Here is a 20,450-nt window from a genome sequence, read left to right as displayed (position 1 = left end):
CTTCTACGTCTGGGAAGAATATATTTGCTCTTAGTATATGACCCAACATATGAGTAAGGAGTCTTTTTTTTTTTTTTTTTTGAGACAGACTTGCTCTGTCACCCAGGCTGGAGTGTAGTGACATGATGTTGGCTCACTACAACCTCCACTTCCCGGGTTCAAGTAATTCTCCTGTCTCAGCCTTCTGAATAGCTGGGATTACAGGCACTCGTTAACATGCCCAGCTAGTTTTTGTATTTTGAGTGGAGACAGGCTTTCACCATGTTGGCCAGGCTGGTCTCGAACTCCTGACCTCGAGAGCTGCCTTGGCCTCCCAAAGTGCTGGGATTACAGGCTTGAGCCACCAAGCCTGTCTGAGGAAGGAGTCTTAAAGGATACATGAAGGTTTGTGAGTAACCCAGGTCTTCTCTGGATAATCTCCATGCTCAGGCACCTCTCTTTTCCTACTCTGAACATTGAACAGGGGCAGAAGGAAGCAAGCCATGAGAGAGGAACAAGTGTGACCAGAAGGTCCTCAAGGGCCCAAAAGCAGAGCTCCTGAGAGCACAAACTCCCACAGGTGCATACTAAAAAATCTTTATGTTTCTACCTTTGCAGAACTCAATTAGTTCCCAATGTACTGGAATGAAATGGAATAATGAGACCTACCTCACTAAAAATCTAGGCTCCTGTCCAGAACTTTCCATTCTGTGAGACAGCAGTGGGCAGAAGGAGATGATAAAAGTAGGTAGAACTTAGCTCTGTATATATAGACCCAAAACTCCAGGGGCCTGTGAGGGAGAGGAGGGTAGAGAGGTCCTGAGTATTGTTCTTCACGCTTCAATCAGACAGACCTCTATTCCATGGGAAAGTTCATTGGCCATTTTTACCCGGGGCTATTTCTTTTCTCTTATGGACTGTATCAGGCCACAGTGGTCTCCAAGGGCATGATACTCAAAGGTTGTGTCCTGTATCCTTTGTGCCCTCCCAGGAATAAGCAAAGATGTTCCAGGCTGTGGAAAATAGCCTATGGAGGATTACTGAAGATAGTGACTGGCTCCCTCTTAACATTTTATGTGGTCCTCTGTCTTGATGGCAGGATGGTGCTAATAAGCAAGCAGGTGCCATCAAGGTTCATGTACCCCAAAGAGTGGCAGCACCTCACCATGTTCATCCTCCTCACTCTCAATGGCTGTGTGGACTTCATGAGCAACAACGTGCTGCCTCAGAGGTGTGTGGGCCTAGAAAAAGGTACCCTGGTCCTGATCATCTACGAGCTCCTGCTGCTGATGGTGTCACATGCTAAAGACTCAGAAGGGGTGGAGCTGCACGTTCACTCTCTGCTCATTTTGGTGGTGTTCCTGCTGTTGCTGGTGTTGACTGCAGAGCTGTGGGCTCCCAACATGTGTCATCTCCAGCTGATGGAGACCTTTCTGATGCTGATGATGGGCTCCTGGCTGATGCAGGCAGGCTTTATTCTATACAGACCTGTCTCTGGCTACCCATGGCAAGACGATGACATCAGTGACATCATGTTTGTCACCACCTTCTTCTGCTGGCATGTGATGATCGATGCCTCATTCCTGTTGGGAATCTATGGCTTCTCTTCCTTTTGGTATCATTGTTACAGTCCTAGCTTGAAGCTGACCGGGCCCAAAGAAGCTCCGTATTACACAAGTACTCCAGGACCCCTCTACAAGTTGCTACAGGAAGTAGAGCAGTCAGAGAAAGAGGACCAGGCTCTCCTCCTTGCAAAGTGCTCCCCCTGAGACAGGGCCTATAGTGGCTGGCACGTCGTCCACCTCATCTTCCTCCTGTGGGCTTCTTAGCCATGAACATGGCACCCTCTTTGGTCCCCAGTGAAGGGAATGGCCCTGAAGGACAGTAATTGGCCCCGACTGTTGTCCCTGTAGCTGGGCCTCAGGTTGCTGAGGAGATAGGGAGAGAGAAACCTGAAGAGGGGGCACAGATGGGGTTATGTGGATGGGGCAAAGTGGAAGAGGAGGAAAAGGCCCAAAGAGGTAGGAATGTGGCCAAGAAATATCCATAGCAGGAAGAGAACAATCAAAGGGAGGCCTCTGAAAGGAGGGGGGTGGAGACCAGCAGTGATGCCCTCACCAGCTGTCTGGCTTGGTTTTTACCTAAGGAATAAAGACTTCTCACAAATCAAGATTGCAGTGATGGGTATTTCTGTTGGCCAGCTAAGGCGAAACAGCGTAAACAGATGGAGTACCATTCACTTAACCCACCTGATTGAAATAAGAATCTCATATATATTTTTAACTTGGGTGGATTAGCATAGTTTCAAATTCTGCACATAAAGTGAGAATTAAAACTGTTTACATCATAGTTTTTCAAGTCTCCATAAACCAAACTTTCACTAAATGCCACCACATCTCTAACTCCTGACTTCTAATCCAGCCAAAGCAAAGTGTTTTTCTACTTGTTTAACCACCACTAGCCCCAGCAGCAGTTTACTAGATCCTGATTTACTGGAGCCTACACTTGAGCCTTTCCAAATAACGCTCTCTACAAAACCCATCGGCAGTCACATTTTTACTACACAGTGTCATTCTACACTCAGCAATAAATTTCATGCACCACTTCCACCCAAAAGACCTCCTCCAGAAAATTCTCATAGACTCCTTGGGTCTGGAGATCTTCAGAGACTCTGTAAATCTGTGTTGCTATTTGCCCGTGCTGCTGATACACTCTCCTTTGCTGTGTATCTCATATTGCCCCTTTCCAGGAGGTTTTGCTCTACCAACTACAAGGCAGGCTCCTGAACAGCAGGGAATTTATCCTATCCTTGTTACCCATTTCCGCTGCATGTTCCAGAAGAATATAACATTGTCCTATGCACAGTTCATGCGTAATAAAGTCTCATTTGCTTCAGGCACCTCCCTTTCCTGTCTCTTCTAAATGTAGTGTCTGCTCTGTGAACTCTCAGAGAGGCAGCCACGGGCTAAGACTGCATCACATAGCAGCAGGTCTCTGTATAAAATAAACTCCACTGACCTGTTTAGGAGATCAGTTTACTCTGTGTATCATCTTTTACTGGACCTCTATGAAGTATGCCCCATTGGCTTCCCAGATGTCTCCATTTTACATATAAAAAACTGAAGACTTCCACAGGTGTCTGTGCCCAAAGACTTATGGCTGGTCAGAGACAGGACAGGAACATAGGCTCTGAAAGTCAAGCCCCTGCTTCTGTTGTCTGGGCTCGAATGACTTCTCTGCAGAGAAAGGTGGAGGAGTGTGACTGATGTGGAAAACAAGATGGGCAGAAAGCAGGTGGCAAGAAGCCCCGGTGTGCATGAGTAGAGCACTGCAATGACCCCCAGGCCTCCTAAAGAGTATGTGCACATCATACCTTCTGTCTCTATCCTAGGCTGCCCTGGGTGTGCAGAGGATGCTGGGCTTCCATACCCCTGGCAGGGCTAATGTTTTGGGTACAGGTCAGACTGGAGCCTGAGACAAGATACTTCTAATCCTTCTTGTTTATTGGATTATGTCTAATTACTGGGCTCTTTTTCATTATTTACCATCTGGGCTCTCATTTTTTATTGCCTTTTTAATTATGTTTTGTTTTGTTTTGTTTTTGAGACGGAGTCTTGCTCTGTCACCTAGGCTGGAGTACAGTGGCGTGATCTCAGCTCACTGCAACCTCCGCCTCCCAAGTTCAAGCGATTCTCCTGCCTCAGCCTACCAAGTAGCTGGGACTACAGGCATGTGCCACCATGCCCAGTTAATGTTTGTATTTTTAGTAGAGACAGGGTTTCACCATGTTGGCCAGGCTGGTCTTGAACTCCTGACCTTAGGTGATCTACCCACCTTGGCCTCCCAAAGTGCTGGGATTACAGGCATGAGCCACCGCACCCGGCCTTATTGCCATTCTTGAATATAGTCATGGTAAATAATGAAGAAACCACTTCCTTATTGATCTCATCAAGTCATTCATATCCTAGTTCTAAACTGCTAAGCAAATCTCTGATAATTAGTGAATTTCTCCCAACATAATATCTCATAAAATATGTCTTTGCAGCTAATATACTTGCATTTGTAGAAACATTTAAATTGAGTGTACTCCCCTCCAAAAACATTCCCAATATAAGTTTAACAAAATTCAGCAAACCCATTGTAAAATACATCTGAGAAAGGAACACTGAGACAGCTCAAGCATTTTTTTTCCCAGAAGAAAAAAATGAGGGAGAAAATTGCTTTGCCAGCTTTCATAATCCATTATGAAATTAATTCAAGAATTAAAACAGTGTGGTATAGGAGCAAGCAAGTAACGTAGGTCCATAAATCAACACGGTATAGCTTAATAGAGGCTCCAGAAACAGAAATATGGAATGTGAGAATTAAATACATATTATGAATGGTTTATTCAATTAATGTGAGGAATAACTGGCTTTTTATTTGTAGAAACAACAACTTTGTTTCAAGGTGTAGGCAGGGTTTGTTCCTCGTAGATGCTCTGCTGTAAAATATGCTGCGTATCTCCCTCCTAGCTTCCACTGACTGCTGGTAGTCTTTGGCATTCCTTGGCTTATACTGGCATCACTCCCATATATGCCTCCATCTTCACATTGTCTTCTCCTGTGTGTTTCTCTGTGCCTTTAATCTCCTTCTGCTTTTCTCTTACAAGGACACCTGCCATTGGCTTTAGGGCCCACCTCAAATCCAAGGTGAGCTCATCTTGAGGTCCTTAACTTAATTATATCTGCAAATACTCTTTTCCAAATAAGATCACATTCACAGGTTCTAGGGGTTAGGACTTGGACCTATCTTTCTGGGTGCCACCATTCAATTCACTATCCTTTCATATATAAAAAAGTCTCATGTCCCATGTCCTACCTCCGTTTGGGGCCTAGAGGCAGTTAACAGCTCCAACTATTACTCAAGTATCCCTTATAGTCTCCTCATACTCTGTCCACATCTGTAAAAGAAGTACCTTTATTTATGTATTTTATTTATTTATTTTTGAGACAGAGTCTCGCTCTGTCACCCAGGCTGGAGTGCAATGGTGCAATCTCTGCTTATTGCAACTTCTACCTCCCAGGTTCAAGCAATTCTCCTGCCTCTGTCTCCTAAGTAGCTGGGATTGCAGGTGCCCATCACCAGACCCAGCTAATTTTTTTTTTTTTGTATTTTTAAAAGAGATGGGGTTTCACCATGTTGGCCAGGCTGGTCTTCAACTCCTGACCTCAGGTGATTCACCTGCCTTAGCCTCCCAAGGTGCTGGGATTACAGGTGTAAGCCATCGCACCCGGCCCAGAAGTACCTGTATTAAACCCTCTGTGAACTATCCCAATTTGGGTTTCCATCTATTCCTAATTGAAACCGTACCTGAAACAGCAGTGGAGGAATTATACTGCAGGCCAAAACCTTAGAAAGAGTTCACCCTCAGATGTTGGTAAGAGTGAAAAAAGAAAATTTTCACTACTGAATTTCACAAAAGTGAAGATCCAATGAAGGACACTTATTTGTAAACATGTGGTTAATAAATGGAGGAGATTTTTCACCTCCAATCAAAATGACTAAGGGATTAATTAATATATTTAAGAATCCTAAAGAACTACTATTTTCAAGGAACTATGCAAGGATTGGCAATAAAATAATGAGAAAAATACAAATAACAATATACATAATTATATTGTAACTATGGTAATGGATGAAAAGGATAATTAGATGGTTTGGTAAGCAGAATTCTAAGATGGTCCCTAAGATTCCTGCTTTTGGTGTACATATTCAGGTTAATCCCCTTCCCTTGAGTGTTGCTGGGACCAGTTCATATAAGGAAATATAAAATCTAAGCTTAGTTACTAATCAGTTGACTTTGAATTAATCAAGAGGAAGATTGTCCTGGATGGGTCTGACCTAGTCAGATGAGCCCATAAGAAGGTGAATCATCAAGGTTTCACTCCTGCTGGCCTGGAAGAAAACTCACAGCCATGTCATGATTTGTCTATGAAAGCCATGTGCCAAGAACTGAGAGCAAGCTCTAGAGCAGAAGATTCAACTGGTTCCTGTTGGCTTCCTGACCCATACGAACTGTGAAATGGTCAGTTTTCATTGTGTGTGCTCCTAAATTTGTGCTAATTTATTACAAAGCAATAGGAAACTAGTAAAGGTGGTGTTAAATTTTAGTAAAGGTTTATCCAGCACTGTGAGCAGTAGAAAACACTGTATCATACTGAGACTTGTGGCCCTGTAACAGAAAGATTTTATCCAAAATGAACTAGGTGTACAAAGAGGAGCTAGTACCATTCTTACTGAAACTCTTCCAAAAAATCTAGGAGGAGGGATCCCTTCTTAACTCATTCTACAAATCCAGTATTACCCTAATACCACAATCAGGCAAGAATACAACAGAGCAAGACTCCATCAACAAAAAAAAAAAAGAAGAAGGAGAAGGAGAAGGAAGAATTCAATGTCATTTTCTATAGCCACACAAAAAAAGAAAAACTAGAAATACATTTGACCAAAGAGGTGAAAGATCTCTACAAAGAAAACTACAAAATACTGACAAAATAAACTGTAGAAGGCACAAATAAATGGAGAAACATCCCGACATCCCATAGTCATAAATGGGAAGAATCAATATGGTTAAAATGACCATATTACCCAAAGCAATCTACAGATTCAATGTAATTCTTATAAAATTGCCATCATTATTTTTCACAGAATTAGAAAAGCAATCCTAAAGTTCATATGGCTCTATAGAAAAGCCTAAATAGCCAAAGCACTCCTAAGCAAAAAGAATAAAGCCAGAGGCATTACATTGCCTGACTTCAAATTATACTACAAAACTAAAGTAACTAAAACAGCAAGGTATTGGTACAAAAATAGACTCACAGATCATGGTACAGAAATAAAGCCACATACCAACAACCAACTGATCTTCGATAAAGTGGAGAAAAATAAAGAATGGGGGAAAGAGATGCTAAATGGTGCTGGGTAAACTGGTTAGCTATATGCAGAAGAATAAAACTGGACCCCTATCTCTCACTATATACAAAAATTAAAAGGAAATTGATTAAAGACCTAAATGTAAGACCTGAAACTATAAAAAAAAAAACCTAGAAGGACACCTAAAAAAAAAAAAAAAAACTCTTCTGGACATCAGCCTAGCTAAAGAATTTATGGTAAAGACTCCAAAAGCACTTGTGCAACAAAAACAAAAATAGACAAATGGGACTTAAACTGAGATGTTTTTGCACAGCAAAAGAAATCATCAACAAAATAAACACACAAGCTACATAATAGGAGAAAATATTTACAAATTTTGCCTCCAACAAAGGATTAATGTCCATAATCTACAAGAAACTCAATTCAAGGAGAAATAAATGAACAATTCCATTAAAAACTAGGCCAAGGACATGAACAGACATTTCTCAAAAGAAGAAATACAAGTGACCAACAAACACCTGAAAAAATGATCAACATCAAAAATCATCAGAGAAATGCAAATTAAAACCTAACCGAGACACCAACTCTCAGCAGTCAGAATGGCTTTCATTAAAACGTCAAAAAATAAATAAATAAATAAAACCCAGATGTTTCCTTGTATTTTATTTTGTTTATGTTTTTGTTATTATTATTTTTGAGACAGTGTCTCATCCTGTCACCCAGGCTGGAGTGCAGTGATATGAATACAGCTCACTGTAGCCTAGAACTCCTGGACTTAAGTGATCTTTATTGCCTCAGTCTTCCTAGTAGCTGAGACCACAGGTGGGCATCAACACGCAAGGGTATTTTTTTATTTTTATATTTTGTAGAGGCAAGGTCTTGCCTTGTTGCCCACAGCCAGTCTTGAATCCTACTCTTAAGCTATCCTTCTACCTTGGCCTTCCAAAATGCTGGGATTACAAGTGTGAGTTACCTCACCTGTCCAAAAAACAACAGATATCGGTGAGGATGCAGAGAAAAGGCAACATTTGTATACTACTGGTGGGAATGTAAATTAGTTCCACCTGTATGGAAAACACTATGTACATATTTCAAAGAACTAAAAATAGAACTACCATTCAACCCAGCAATCCCACTATGGGCTATCTACCCAAGGAAAAGAAATCGTTATATAAAAAGACACCTGCACTCATGTGTTTATTGCAGCACTATTTACAAAAAGCAAAGTCATGGATCCAACCTAAATGTCCACCAAGAGTTGATTGGAAAATGTGGTATACATACACCATGGGATACTATGCAGCCATAAACAAGAACAAAATCATGTCCTTTACAGCAACATAGATGGAGTTGGAGGCCATTATTCTAAGTGAACTGATGCAGAAGCAGAAAATAAAATATTGCATGTTCTCAATTACAGGTGGGAGCTTTCTCCATCTTTATGTCCACGAGTGCCATTGTTATTAAACAAATGATACTTATGGACATAAAGATAGAGAAAACAGACTCTACGGACTCCAAAAGATGGGGGATAGGGAGATAGGGTTTAAAATTACCTACCGGGTACGATGTCCAATATTAGGTGATGGGTACACTAGAAACTCTGCCCCCACCATGATGCATGTAATACCAATGTCCAATGTAACAAACAACTACCCCCGAATCTAAAATTAAAAAAAATAATCAAATGAAGCAGATACTTTGAGAAGCAGCAGCTTCACAGCCATTTACTTCTTGTGCTCCTTACTTCATAAGGAAGCCTTTGTGAACTTAGGTTCCTGAGCCCCAGAAAGCAGGTGACTTAGACAGGGCACATAAGTATTGTAGACCTGAGATATTGAAGGCAGGGGAGAGGATTGGGTGAGAAGAATTAGCTTAACCCTTCAGGTGGTTGGTCATAATTGATGGCCAGGAGTTGCATTTACATGATCTTCCTGTAGTCCTCTTAGAGAAATGGTAGACAGCATGTATTAACTAACTGATTTAAAGAGATAAACCCTTCAATCTTATTGGCTTAACACAATAGAAAGTTATTAATCCCTACACATAAAGTTGAATGCCAGCATTCCTAGTTGGCAGGGAGCCTTCCATATAGTCTTTCAGAAGCCAGGGTCCACCCATCCTGTGTCTTTGCCCTTCTGCAGAGCCCCCCAGTGCTCTATGTTCAGCCAACAGATATGAAAAAAGAAATGGGGAGCAGGAGGGAGGCTTCCATGGGCCATGCCTTGAAGTGAAATAGAGCACTTCTATACACATTCCATTGGCTCGAGCTCAGTCTCCAAGAGGTTGAGAAATGTAGTCCCTGCCTGGCCACCCCCCTTCCACCGCTCTACCTGTGGGAGGGAATGAGACTTTGTGGTGGTCACATAGCTGTATTGTCCACACGAAACTTGAAGTTTAGAGGGATTCCCAAACTGCAGAATGAAGAATCCTGAACGAAAGGAAGCAAAGGTTAACTCCTAACTAGGGGATGCATATTCTGGTTTGGAAGAGAAATGATCTTGGAAAAACAGATTCAGGGAGCTTGAGTTCTGTCCTCAGCCACAGGTTATGAGTCCATAGCACGGTCATAAGAGAAGATATAGGAATAACAGAGGTAGCGGCCAGGTGCAGTGGCACTTTGGGAGGCCAATGGGTTGCGGATCACTTGAGATCAGGAGTTCAAGACCAGTCTGGCCAAGATGGTAAAACCCTGTCTCTACTAAAAACACAAAATTTAACTGCCATGGCAACACATACCCGTAGTCCCAGCTACTTGGGAAGCTGAGGCAGGAGAATTGCTTGAATCTGGGAGGCATAGGTAGCAGTAAGTTGAGATTGCACCACTGTACTCCAGCCTGGACAACAGAGTGAGACTTTGTCTCAACCCCCGCCCCCACCCCAAAAAAAAGGAATAACAGAGGTAGGGTGAGTACATGCTTCCACCTTGACAAAAGTTTCCATAAGAAAAAGAAGTTTGCAGCTATTGAAATGTGATCATTGAAAAGCACCTGAAACCAATTATACAAATGGTGAAAACGAAGTCATGGTTATGCAATGGAGGTACAAAGCTCACATTATACACAATTTTGAAGAGAAAAATTATGAGCTAGGGTGCCAGGTGAAATCAAGGATATATGACTCTTTTTTTTTTTTTTTTTTAACAGAGTCTCACTCCGTCGCCCAGGCTGGAGTGCAATGGCACGATCTCAGCTCACTGCAACCTCCACCTCCCAGGTTCAAGCAATTCTCCTGCCTCAGCCTCCCAAGTAGCTGGGATTACAGTCACCCACCACCACACCCAGCTAATGTTTTGTATTTTTAGTAGAGATGGGGTTTCGCCATGTTGGCCAGGCTAGTCTCGAACTCCTGACCTCAGGTGATCCACCCGCCTAGGGCTCCCAAAGTGCTAGGATTACAGGCGTGAGCCACCGCGCCCAGCCAAGGATAGATGACTCTTGAACTAAAAAATTAGAATGCTGCTTTCTATTTCTTTTATTTTTTTCTCTTTGTCTTTCCTTTTTCTTTTCTGATCTAACTTTTTTGCTGTGCCTCACCTGAATGCCTGGGCCAGTGGTGCAGATGCAGGCAGCAGGAAGTTTTCCAGCTCTTATAAGCCTTGTTTTCGTAAGTCAGTGACAAATCCCAAAGCTTAGTAAACCTTACTTCAAATAAGATGAAAGTTTGAAACATGAGCAGATGAGCTATCTCTGACCTTATTCTGATTTCCCTGGACCCACTCTCTGTATGGCCTTCTCAAGCCTCCAGCCTTCTGACCTTCTCTTCCTAAGGTGTACTTGGCCTTGCCAACGATGCCCCTCCTAAACAAAGTTAAATTAAAATATGCCTTTGAAAAATATCAGAGTCTGTGGAAAAATCCCACGGTCATTAAGAAGTTTATAGTGTAGTACTCTAGATGCCATTTCTGATCAAACTTCTACCTCTTCAATGAACTGCTTCTTTCACTAAAATTTTAAAATGGATATTTCCCTCAACAGGTCATTCAATTCCATCCAATATCTGTGCAATCCAACATGGTAGCCATTAATCACATGTGGCTATTGAGAACTTGGAATATGGTTTGTCTAAATTGAGACGGGCTGTAAGTGTAAAATATACACTGGAGTTTGAAGATTCTGTATGAAATAAGAAAGATAACATACTTCATTCAGGCTGGGCATGGTGGCTTATGCCTGTAATCCCAGCACTTTGGGAGGCCAAGGTAGGCAGATTACCAGAGGCCAGGAGTTTGAGACCAGCCTGGGCAACATAAGGAGACCCTATCTCTGCACAAAATTTTAAAAATTGGCTGGTGTGGTGGTGCATACCTGCACTCCTAGCTACACAAGAGGCTAAGGCTCGAGAATAACTTCAGCACAGGAATTTGAGGCTTCAGTGAGCTGTGTATGCACCCCTGCACTCTAGCTTGGGTGACAGAGTGAGACCCTGTCTCTTAAAAACAAAACAAAATAAAACAACGTGTGGCTCATGCCTGTAATCCCAGTGTTTTAGGAGGCCAAAGCAGGTGGATCACTGGAGACCAGGAGTTTGAGACTGGCCACCATGGTGAAACCCCATCTCTACTAAAAATACAAAAATTAGCTGGGAGTGCTAGTACACACCTAATGGGAGTTGGGAGGCTGAGGCACGAGAATTGCTTGAACCTGGGAGACGGAGGTTGCAGTGAGCTGAGACTGCACCATTGCACTCCAGCCTGGGTGGCAGAACAAGACTCTGTCTCAAAAAAAAAAAAAAAAAAAAAAAAAAAAAAAGTAATTCATAACTTTTATATTAATTACATTTTGAAATAGTATTTCTAATATATTGGGTCAAATCTCACTAAAATCAATTTCACCTTTTTTATACTTATTGAATGTGGGGGTTGGAAAATTTAAATTTACATGTGATGTTTGATTTCTATGAAACAGAAGTAGTCTAAAAACTAGTCTAAATAGTTCCCTAATGTGTATGTGTGCATGTATGCATATGTGCGTAGATGTGTTGTGCCTTCAACTAAACAATGAGCTCTTAGAGGGAAAGAATTTGTCTTTATACTCCTTTATAAGCCCTGCAGACTCAGAAGGGTCCACGGCAGTTAGAAAATCCAATGTTTACTGTGTTCCTGAGGACATTCTTGAGTACTCTGGCATTTCACGATACCAGACAAAAGGCAGTGGTTTTACCTGGGCTCCCTCGGGAATGTGGGGCGGCAGGTGGTGAGGCAGGTCTTGGCGGAGTCTCACCATGGAGCAGCTGGGCCAGGAGGGACCTCCTGGACGCCAGTAGTCAAGCGACTTTTGGAAACTCAGTTTCCCATTGTTTACGAAAAACTTTTAAACTGTGTTTTTCCTCTGCTTTCACACCACAGCATTCAACACAGAAAACTTCTGTAAGCAAATGTGGGGGGTTTTCCTTCACACACACCAAGTGGCAGACACCAGCAGGGTGTTGGTAATTAAATTCCAACACTATCTACCTGGAGATAGCGTCAGATCCCACAGGGTGAGGGCTCAATCGCCAACACTGCCCCTCCAACAGCAGCTGCAAGCACGGACTTTCAGAACTTCTGACGACCAACTTTAAGTTGGGGTTCCCATAACCCTGCTCTTTGGATTTGATTAATTTGCAAGAGCAACTCACAGAACTCAAAGAAACACATCTGCCAAGTTACTATAAAGGATATTGCAAAGAATACAGATGAAGAGATGTGTAGCGTGAGGTATGGGGGAAGGGGCACAGGGCTTCCATGCCCTCCATAAGTGTGCCACCCTCTAGGAACCTCCACCTGTTCAGCCACCTGGAAGCTCTCTCAACACTTCTTTGGCCTTTGGCCTTTTTTTTTTTTTTTTTTTTTTTGAGATGGAGTCTCACTCTGTGGCCCAGGCCAGAGTGCAGTGGTGTGATCTCGGCTTATTGGAACCTATACTTCCCAGGTTCAAGCAATTCTCCTGCCTTAGCCTCCCGAGTAGCTGGGATTACAGGCGTGCACCACCTTGCCCAGCTAACTTTTGTATTTACCAATTTAGTAGAGACGGGGTTTCACCATATTGGCCAGGCTGGACTTGAACTCCTGACCTCAAGTGATCCACTCACTTCAGCCTCCCAAAGTGTTGGGATTACAGGCGTGAACCACCTCACTCAGCCTTCTGGGCCTTTTAAGAAGACTTCATTGATCGTCCATGAATGATGCATGGATAACTATGTCAAAATGTGATTGGACAAAAAGGGCATGATGGAAACCCAGGAAGGCCTGTCTGTTCAGATTCTTCTTGGTCTCTCCATGCAACATTCCTTCCTGCAGAGTATGGGGCAGGACCCTCTCTGGAATGAAGGTCTTATGACCTGAAATCAGATTAGGGTCCTGCCTTGGGCAAGTGAAAGGAGGGCGGAGAAGGTCAGAGAGAGATTCTGTTTCCTGAGGTCTGCTTCTGAAGCCTAAAGTGCTCCCAACATTATGACAAAAGACTGTCTCAGGGTTAAGGGAGATATGAGCTAGGAGCCATGGACAGACAAAAGCCAACATGTATATAATCATAATATCACACCCATGAAACAGCTTTCCAGGTACTTCGTGTCCACAGACTCTGGAGCTGTCTGGCAGTTCTGCTAATCATTCACCACCTTTGGCTCCTTGCTCAGCTGCTTGTGGGCAGTGTCTGGTTTGGGATGGGCGATTCCTATCTTCAAAGTCCTGGGATCAGGATGTTCATGTTTTAACGAACTATGTGCAACCTTGATGTCTGGCCAAGGCGGAGGACTGAACATCCCAGACAGGACCGTAAGTGGGGCTACATGTCCTGCATTCATGCCACATTCAACCTCCCGTTGCTGTTGAGTCAGTGCTGCTGTTCTCCCTCCTCTTCTGACCACTGGTGCCCAGCTCTCAGCTGCCAGGAGCATCTATGGCAATGAGTGTGTGAGCCGGAATAAGCTCTGCTACTCCCACCTTGTGTGGACCACAGACCTGAGGTTTAAGAAGCAATATTAAGAGTAACCATTGTGATAGATGCCATATACTGCCCCCTCCACCAAAAGAGAGTGACCAAATGCAATTATTCTTGAGGTCTGAACACCACAGCTCCTGGAGGAGCAACAGACTGCCTGCTTCTCCCAGGACAAATCCAGGAACCAAGGAGAGTTCCTGGGGTTCTCTTCTCTGTGATTCACTTCGGAAGTATTGCTCTCAGATTTTCCCTTTGAATCGCCTTCCTCTGGGCATTCAGGTCTACAGTGCTTCCATGTATTTTGATAGTTCACCAAAAGGGAGAAGGAGACAGGAGACAAACATGCTCACCTCTGTGTCGCAACATCCATGCCTTTTTATTTTCACTGTAGGAAAAATTAAGTCCAATGCTCACTTTTTGTAGATAAGGGTATGACATTCAGGAAATCAAGAGAAAACTAGAACTAGAACCCAGATTCTGACTTCACATCAATGTATTTTCCACTTCCTCCTGGTGCCTTCTGAAGACTGTCTCTACACCTCACTGGTGACAATGGTCACCTCCAGGTTGTGGGATTACAGATGATTTTTTTTTTTTTTTCGAGATGGAATTTCACTTTTGTTGCCTAGCCTGGAGTACAATGGCGTGATCTCAGCTCACTGCAACCTCCACCTCCCAGGTTCAAGCAATTCTCCTGCCTCAGCCTCCCAAGTAGCTGGGATTACAGGCATGCACCACCATGCCCAGCTAATTTTGTATTTTTAGTAGACACGAGGTTTCATCATGTTGGTCAGGCTGGTCTTGAACTCCTGACCTCAAGTGATCCACCCACCTCGGCCTCCCAAAGTGTTGGGATTACAGGTGTGAGCCACAATATCTGACCTTACCAGATGATTTGTAATGTTCTTTTCACGTATGTAATTTATGTTGTACTGAAGGGGTGTGGAAAGAAATGAAATAGAAACAGAAAGAAAAGAAAAGAAAAGAAAAGAAAGAAAGAAAGAAAGAAAGAAAGAAAGAAAGAAAGAAAGAAAGAAAGAAAGAAAGAAAGAAAAGAAAAGAAAAGAAAAGAAAAGAAAAGAAAAGAAAAGAAAAGAAAAGAAAAGAAAAAAAGAAAAGAAGGAAGGAAAAGAAAGGGAAGAAGGCAGGCAGGAAGGCAGGAAGGAAGGAAGGAAGAGAGGAAGGGAGGAGGGAGGGAGGGAGGGAGGGAGGGAGGGAGGGAAAAAAGGCTGGCACAGTGGCTAACACCTGCAATCCCAGCAGTTTGGGCGGTAAGGCAGGAGGATCACTTGAGCCCAGGAGTTCAAGACCAACCTGGGCAACAAAGTAAGAATCTGTCTTTGAAAAGACAAAAGAAAAAAAAAAAAAAAACCTGATTCTTCTACAATGACTGTATATTAATTCTATAAGAACAACTAAAAATTAAAATTAAATAAGTAAAGTAAATTCCTTCAGAAAGCAGAATTAAGTTTTGTTTGTATAGCCTACCTTCACATTCGACTCCCCAGCCACACCAGATCTCACAACTGCAAGAAGAAGTATGAATTACTGTCATGCTCAACTGCAGAGAGCGATATCTAATTTTTCTGGCATAAAGTGGCCTTGAGAAAGTGTAAGTAAGTTAGGCATTTGGATGGGAGAGAGGGCTCAGAGGCAGCACTGTGCCCTGTGTGTAAACTCTCCTCCTCCCCACTGGGGGCGCCATCAGCACACAGGTGTTGCCGCTGCTTTACAGCATTGCTTGTAGTGTGAGCAGGGATGATTACACAGAGGACTGAGTCAGCAAGGTTCACCATCTGTGATGAACTTCCACTCGCCTCAGCACACCTATTGCCCTCAGAGAAACTCCTGCTGCAGGGACCCTCTGCAATAAACCCAGAACCACTTGTGTGCCCAGGAATGCTTCACATTCCCTGTACCTTGTTCTCCACCATCCCCCTTTCTCAGGCTCGGAGGGCTGTTACCCAATACCTAGAACTCTGTCCTCCTAGATGCATTAGACACTCATCAAGTAATCACTGAGAAAGGAAGCTGGTGGCTATTTCACATTAAAATATCAGTGGCCAATACCAGCTCACTGGGGTGATTCCTCTCAGTGGTATCTCCATTTTCAGGACTCAATGTTACTTCCTTGTATCAGTTAGGGATGGTTGATGGAAGCAGAGCGATGGGATATGGATGCCTGATAGAAACTAGACCTTACACATGGGAGCTGGTGACAACATCTACGGAAAGCTGTTTTCTCTCTGCTGTGTTGGGGACCTGAAGTCGTTTCAGGTTGAGGTGGCAGCAGTCAGCAAGAACCATATTATATGAACGAGGGAAGGCCAAAGACAAACCAAAACTAAAACCTACCAGGACAAACTGGAGCCCATGTCCTCTCCCTATCTCATACCTCAATGGCAGGCAATCTGCAGAAGGAATTGGCGCCCTTCACAGAAAGAGTAGATCAGGGCAGCTCTAGGCCTGGCTGCTGCTCATCTGGGAGGTGAGCCTGCAGAACAGTGACACAATGCATGAACTACAGCAGTACCCAGCACCCTACGCCTTCGGAGTATTCTTAGGTTGCTGCTTCACTTCCACCTTCAGATTCTCATGTAAATTCCACCTGTAGCCAAACCTAACTTGGAACCACACTGGGAAGGAAATTCTGGGTTGAAGCTCAGTTATGCTGACACTACTACAAAATTACCACAGCCCCTAAAATCAATACCCAGGGTTGGCTTTTCAGATTCATCTCCTGGCCGGAAGAAATTTTGAAGTGGTGGTGGTTGGGGGAATGTGAGCGGGTAACAGGGGGATGCTGAAGGGGGCTTTCTTGGAGGTCTTCAAGATGAGTCTATCACAGATAAGTAGAAAAGCCAGATAGGTGCTAAATATACTATATATCCAAATGTTCAAAAGTATCCATAAAGAAAATGCTTGACTTTACAATTGGACCAAAATGATGTCTGAGAAGGACTAAAGTATACTCAAGAGTTTATGAGTGTCCATAATTTGTTGGATACCGTCATGGCAACCCACTCCATTTTCCTCTCCTTTTCTCCTCCGAGCTCTGGGCAGGACAACAGGAAGAAAGCCATGGGACGTAGGGATGAGTGTAACCAGAAGCACCTCAAGGGCTGTAAGAGGGTCCTCTGAAAGCCCATTCACCAACTTCTTTGGCAGAAGCCAGTGCATTCCCAATGTACCAGAATGGAATGGAATGATAGACCATATTCCACCGAATGTGTAGGCTTGTCTTGAGAAACATTTCCTCTTTGTGGGGGAGCAGTGGGTGCGGTGAGATGATAAAAGTAGGTGGAAGGCAGTTCTTTCCAAAGACCAGAACTTGAAGTGGCTGCATAAAGTGAGGCTGTGCCTGAGTATTGCCTTTCTCTCCTTCTGTGGACAGATTGATGGTTCCATGGGAACCTTTATTGGTCATGTGTATCCAGGGCTGTTTCTGTTCTTATATGGACTATATCAGGCAGTAGTAATCTCCAAAGCTATAATATTCAGTGACTCTCTCCTATATCCTTCATCCCCTCCCAGGAACAAGGGAAGATGTGCCAGGCTGTGGAAAATATCCTATGGAGGTTTGTTGAAGATGGCGACTGGCTCCCTGTTGACAGTTTATGAGGTCAGTTGCATTAAAGGAGGGCTGACATTGATGAACAGGGAGCTGCCACCAAGGTTCATGTACCCCAAAGAGTGGCAGCACCTCACCATGTTCATCCTCCTCACTCTCAATGGCTGTGTGGACTTCATGAGCAACAACGTGCTGCCTCAGAGGTGTGTGGGCCTAGAAAAAGGTACCCTGGTCCTGATCATCTACGAGCTCCTGCTGCTGATGGTGTCACATGCTAAAGACTCAGAAGGGGTGGAGCTGCACGTTCACTCTCTGCTCATTTTGGTGGTGTTCCTGCTGTTGCTGGTGTTGACTGCAGAGCTGTGGGCTCCCAACATGTGTCATCTCCAGCTGATGGAGACCTTTCTGATGCTGATGATGGGCTCCTGGCTGATGCAGGCAGGCTTTATTCTATACAGACCTGTCTCTGGCTACCCATGGCAAGACGATGACATCAGTGACATCATGTTTGTCACCACCTTCTTCTGCTGGCATGTGATGATCGATGCCTCATTCCTGTTGGGAATCTATGGCTTCTCTTCCTTTTGGTATCATTGTTACAGTCCTAGCTTGAAGCTGACCGGGCCCAAAGAAGCTCCGTATTACGCAAGCCCTCCAGGACCCCCCTACAAGTTGCTACAGGAAGTGGAGCAGTCAGAGAAAGAGGACCAGGCTCTCCTCCTTGCAAAGTGCTCCCCCTGAGACAGGGCCTATAGTGGCTGGCACATCGTCCACCTCATCTTCCTCCTGTGGGCTCCTCAGCCATGAGCATGATATCCTCCTTGGTGAAGGTAATGGCCTTGAAAGCTAGGAGTTGGTCCTGTCAGCTGGTTCATTTTCTGTTTTCTTTCTTTCTTTTTTTTTTTTTTTTTTTGAGGCAGAGTCTCGCTCTATTGCTCAGGCTGGAGTGCAATGGCACAATCTCAGCTCACTGTAACCTCTGCCCCCCGAGTTCAAGCAAATCTCCTGCCTCAGCCTCCCGAGTAGCTGCAATTACAGGAGGCTGCCACCATGCCCGTGCTGGTACATTTTCTGTCTCTGAGCCTCTAATTACTGAGAAGATAAGGGGAGAGGGATTGAGAAAGAGATGCTGATGGGATTTGGAGGAGGGAAAGAAAAGGACCAGGAGAACAAATTAGTGTGCAAGAAAAGCCACTGGGGGAAGAGAATGTAACAGAAGGAAGAGCTGTGAAGGGAGGAGAACAGAGTCTAGCAGTTATGCTATCACTAGCTTCTTCGTCAGGCACAAGGGATTGCCTTTTACCTGAGGGAATAAAGACTTCTCACAACTCACAACTGGACCCATTCAAGTCCCATCTTGATAAAGAAAAGTGGGCACTTTATGTGCTCACCAAAGTGGTGTCACCATGTGGAAGCAGCATGATAGAATTTATAATTAATTCATACAGGCTGAAATTATGCTCGTTTTGCCTCATTCTCTCCCCCTAGCTTTCAAGAATTGGCTTCATTTCAAATGTTACATATAAAGTGAGACTTTTAAAATACTTAATAACATTTCAAATTTCCATAATTTAAATTTGTATAGAATTCAAATGCTATAGCATTTTTACAGAATTCAAATGCTCGGTACTTTCCTGACTTCTCATTTTATTACTCTTACTCTAGGCCAAACTTTCCTATTTCACCATGACCATCCTTGCACAAGCAATTTAGCAGATACCATTCTTGGGTCTTTGCAAATTTCTTTTCCTTGCATATCACAGTCAGTCATCCTACAGTCACATATTTACCATGTTATTCGATTCCCAGAATAAACCTACATCCACTCCCCACCACACCGAGTACCCCCAAGGAGGCCTTCTCTAGAACTCTTATTGATTCCCTTGTTTTGGAACTCTTGGGCACTTACATTAAATCTGCCTTGTTATTTTGCTCAAACAGGTGACACACTTTCTTTTATACTGCTGCTGAAATCATTTTCTTTTAGGAGGTTTTCCCTCACCCACTAAAGTAGAGGCTCCTAAAGGGAAAAGGCTTTGCCTTATCCAAGTTACCAAATTTCCTATGTATACTCCAGCTATGGATCATGGTTATGTTTAATAAAGTCTTCTTTGCTTCCAGAATCTTCCCTAATCCTGTTTCTTCTAAATGCGTTGCTGGACAGGTTGGAGGTTTTGTGAACCTCTCTGGGTGACAACAACAGTCCTGAACACTGAGTCATTGCCTTAGTAATGCACCCACTCTCTTCCTTGTTTTGAGGTATAATAAAATCCAATAACTTGTTTCTGAAGTTGACTCCGTTATTGTTTTTAATCCTCACAAATGTTTCTATAAGGAATCTCCAGAAAACTGAGACTCTAGCAGGCTGACTTGCCCAAGTCTCACAGCTGGTATGAAGCAAGACAGGAATTTAAGTGCAGGTGTGTCTGACGCAAGCGTGACTGTGTCCTCTGGGCCACAATGACTTTGCTAATGGCAATGGAGAAGCAAGTTATCTCAAAATGAAAAAAATGAAATTGTGAAAGAAAGAAGAAAGAAAGATGGCTCACACTTCTAACCCCAGCACTTTGCAAGGCCAAGGCGGGCGGATCCCTTGAGGTCAGGAGTTCGAGACCAGCTTGGTCAACATGGTGAAACCCTGTCTCTACTAAACATACAAAAATCAGCCAGGCGTGGTGGTACACACCTATAATCCCAGATACTCGGGAGGCTAAGGCAGGAGAATCACTTGAACCTGGTAGGCGGAGGTTGCAGTGAGCTGAGATTGCACCACTGTACCCTAGCCTGGATGACAGAGTGAGACTATGTCTAAAAAGAAAAAAAGAAAAAAGAAGGAAAAGAAAAGAGAAAGAAAGAAAGTCAGCCAGCCAGAAAGCCCAGGTGAAGCAAACAACACAGTGTAAACACCCTAGACCTCCCTTAGGAGTGTGTTTATGCAACATTTTCTGTCCTCTACCCTGACCCCCATCTCCCCTAGGGGGTGAGAATCTGGCAGACTCTCAACTTCTGGCTGGGTCTTACATTTCTGGGCTCAGATCCAAAGCAAGTGCTGGGGATAAGAC

General features: G+C 43.6%; 1 protein-coding gene across 1 annotated transcript; it reads left to right on the top strand.

Moving 5' to 3' along the window:
• Positions 1-744: 744 nt before the first annotated feature.
• Positions 745-19,508, top strand: TEDDM1 (transmembrane epididymal protein 1). Its single transcript, XM_030936944.1, has 2 exons — positions 745-1,111; positions 17,493-19,508. Exons 1-2 carry the CDS (start codon positions 843-845, stop codon positions 18,127-18,129), a joined length of 906 nt encoding a protein of 301 aa, XP_030792804.1. The 5' UTR covers positions 745-842; the 3' UTR covers positions 18,130-19,508.
• Positions 19,509-20,450: the final 942 nt, after the last annotated feature.

The sequence above is a fragment of the Rhinopithecus roxellana genome, chromosome 8 (genome assembly GCF_007565055.1).
Source record: "Rhinopithecus roxellana isolate Shanxi Qingling chromosome 8, ASM756505v1, whole genome shotgun sequence".
NCBI classification, from domain to species: domain Eukaryota; kingdom Metazoa; phylum Chordata; class Mammalia; order Primates; family Cercopithecidae; genus Rhinopithecus; species Rhinopithecus roxellana.
This window is presented reverse-complemented; position numbering and strand designations above follow the sequence as displayed.

What these genes read in the sequence shown, in the direction of transcription:
- TEDDM1 (XM_030936944.1), top strand. Translation starts at nt 843, where the DNA reads ATGGGAAAGTTCATTGGCCATTTTTACCCGGGGCTATTTCTTTTCTCT. An exon ending in AGCAAGCAGGTGCCATCAAG is followed by an intron (nt 1,112 to 17,492) that starts GTTCATGTACCC and finishes GCTGCCACCAAG; the next exon opens with GTTCATGTACCCCAAAGAGT.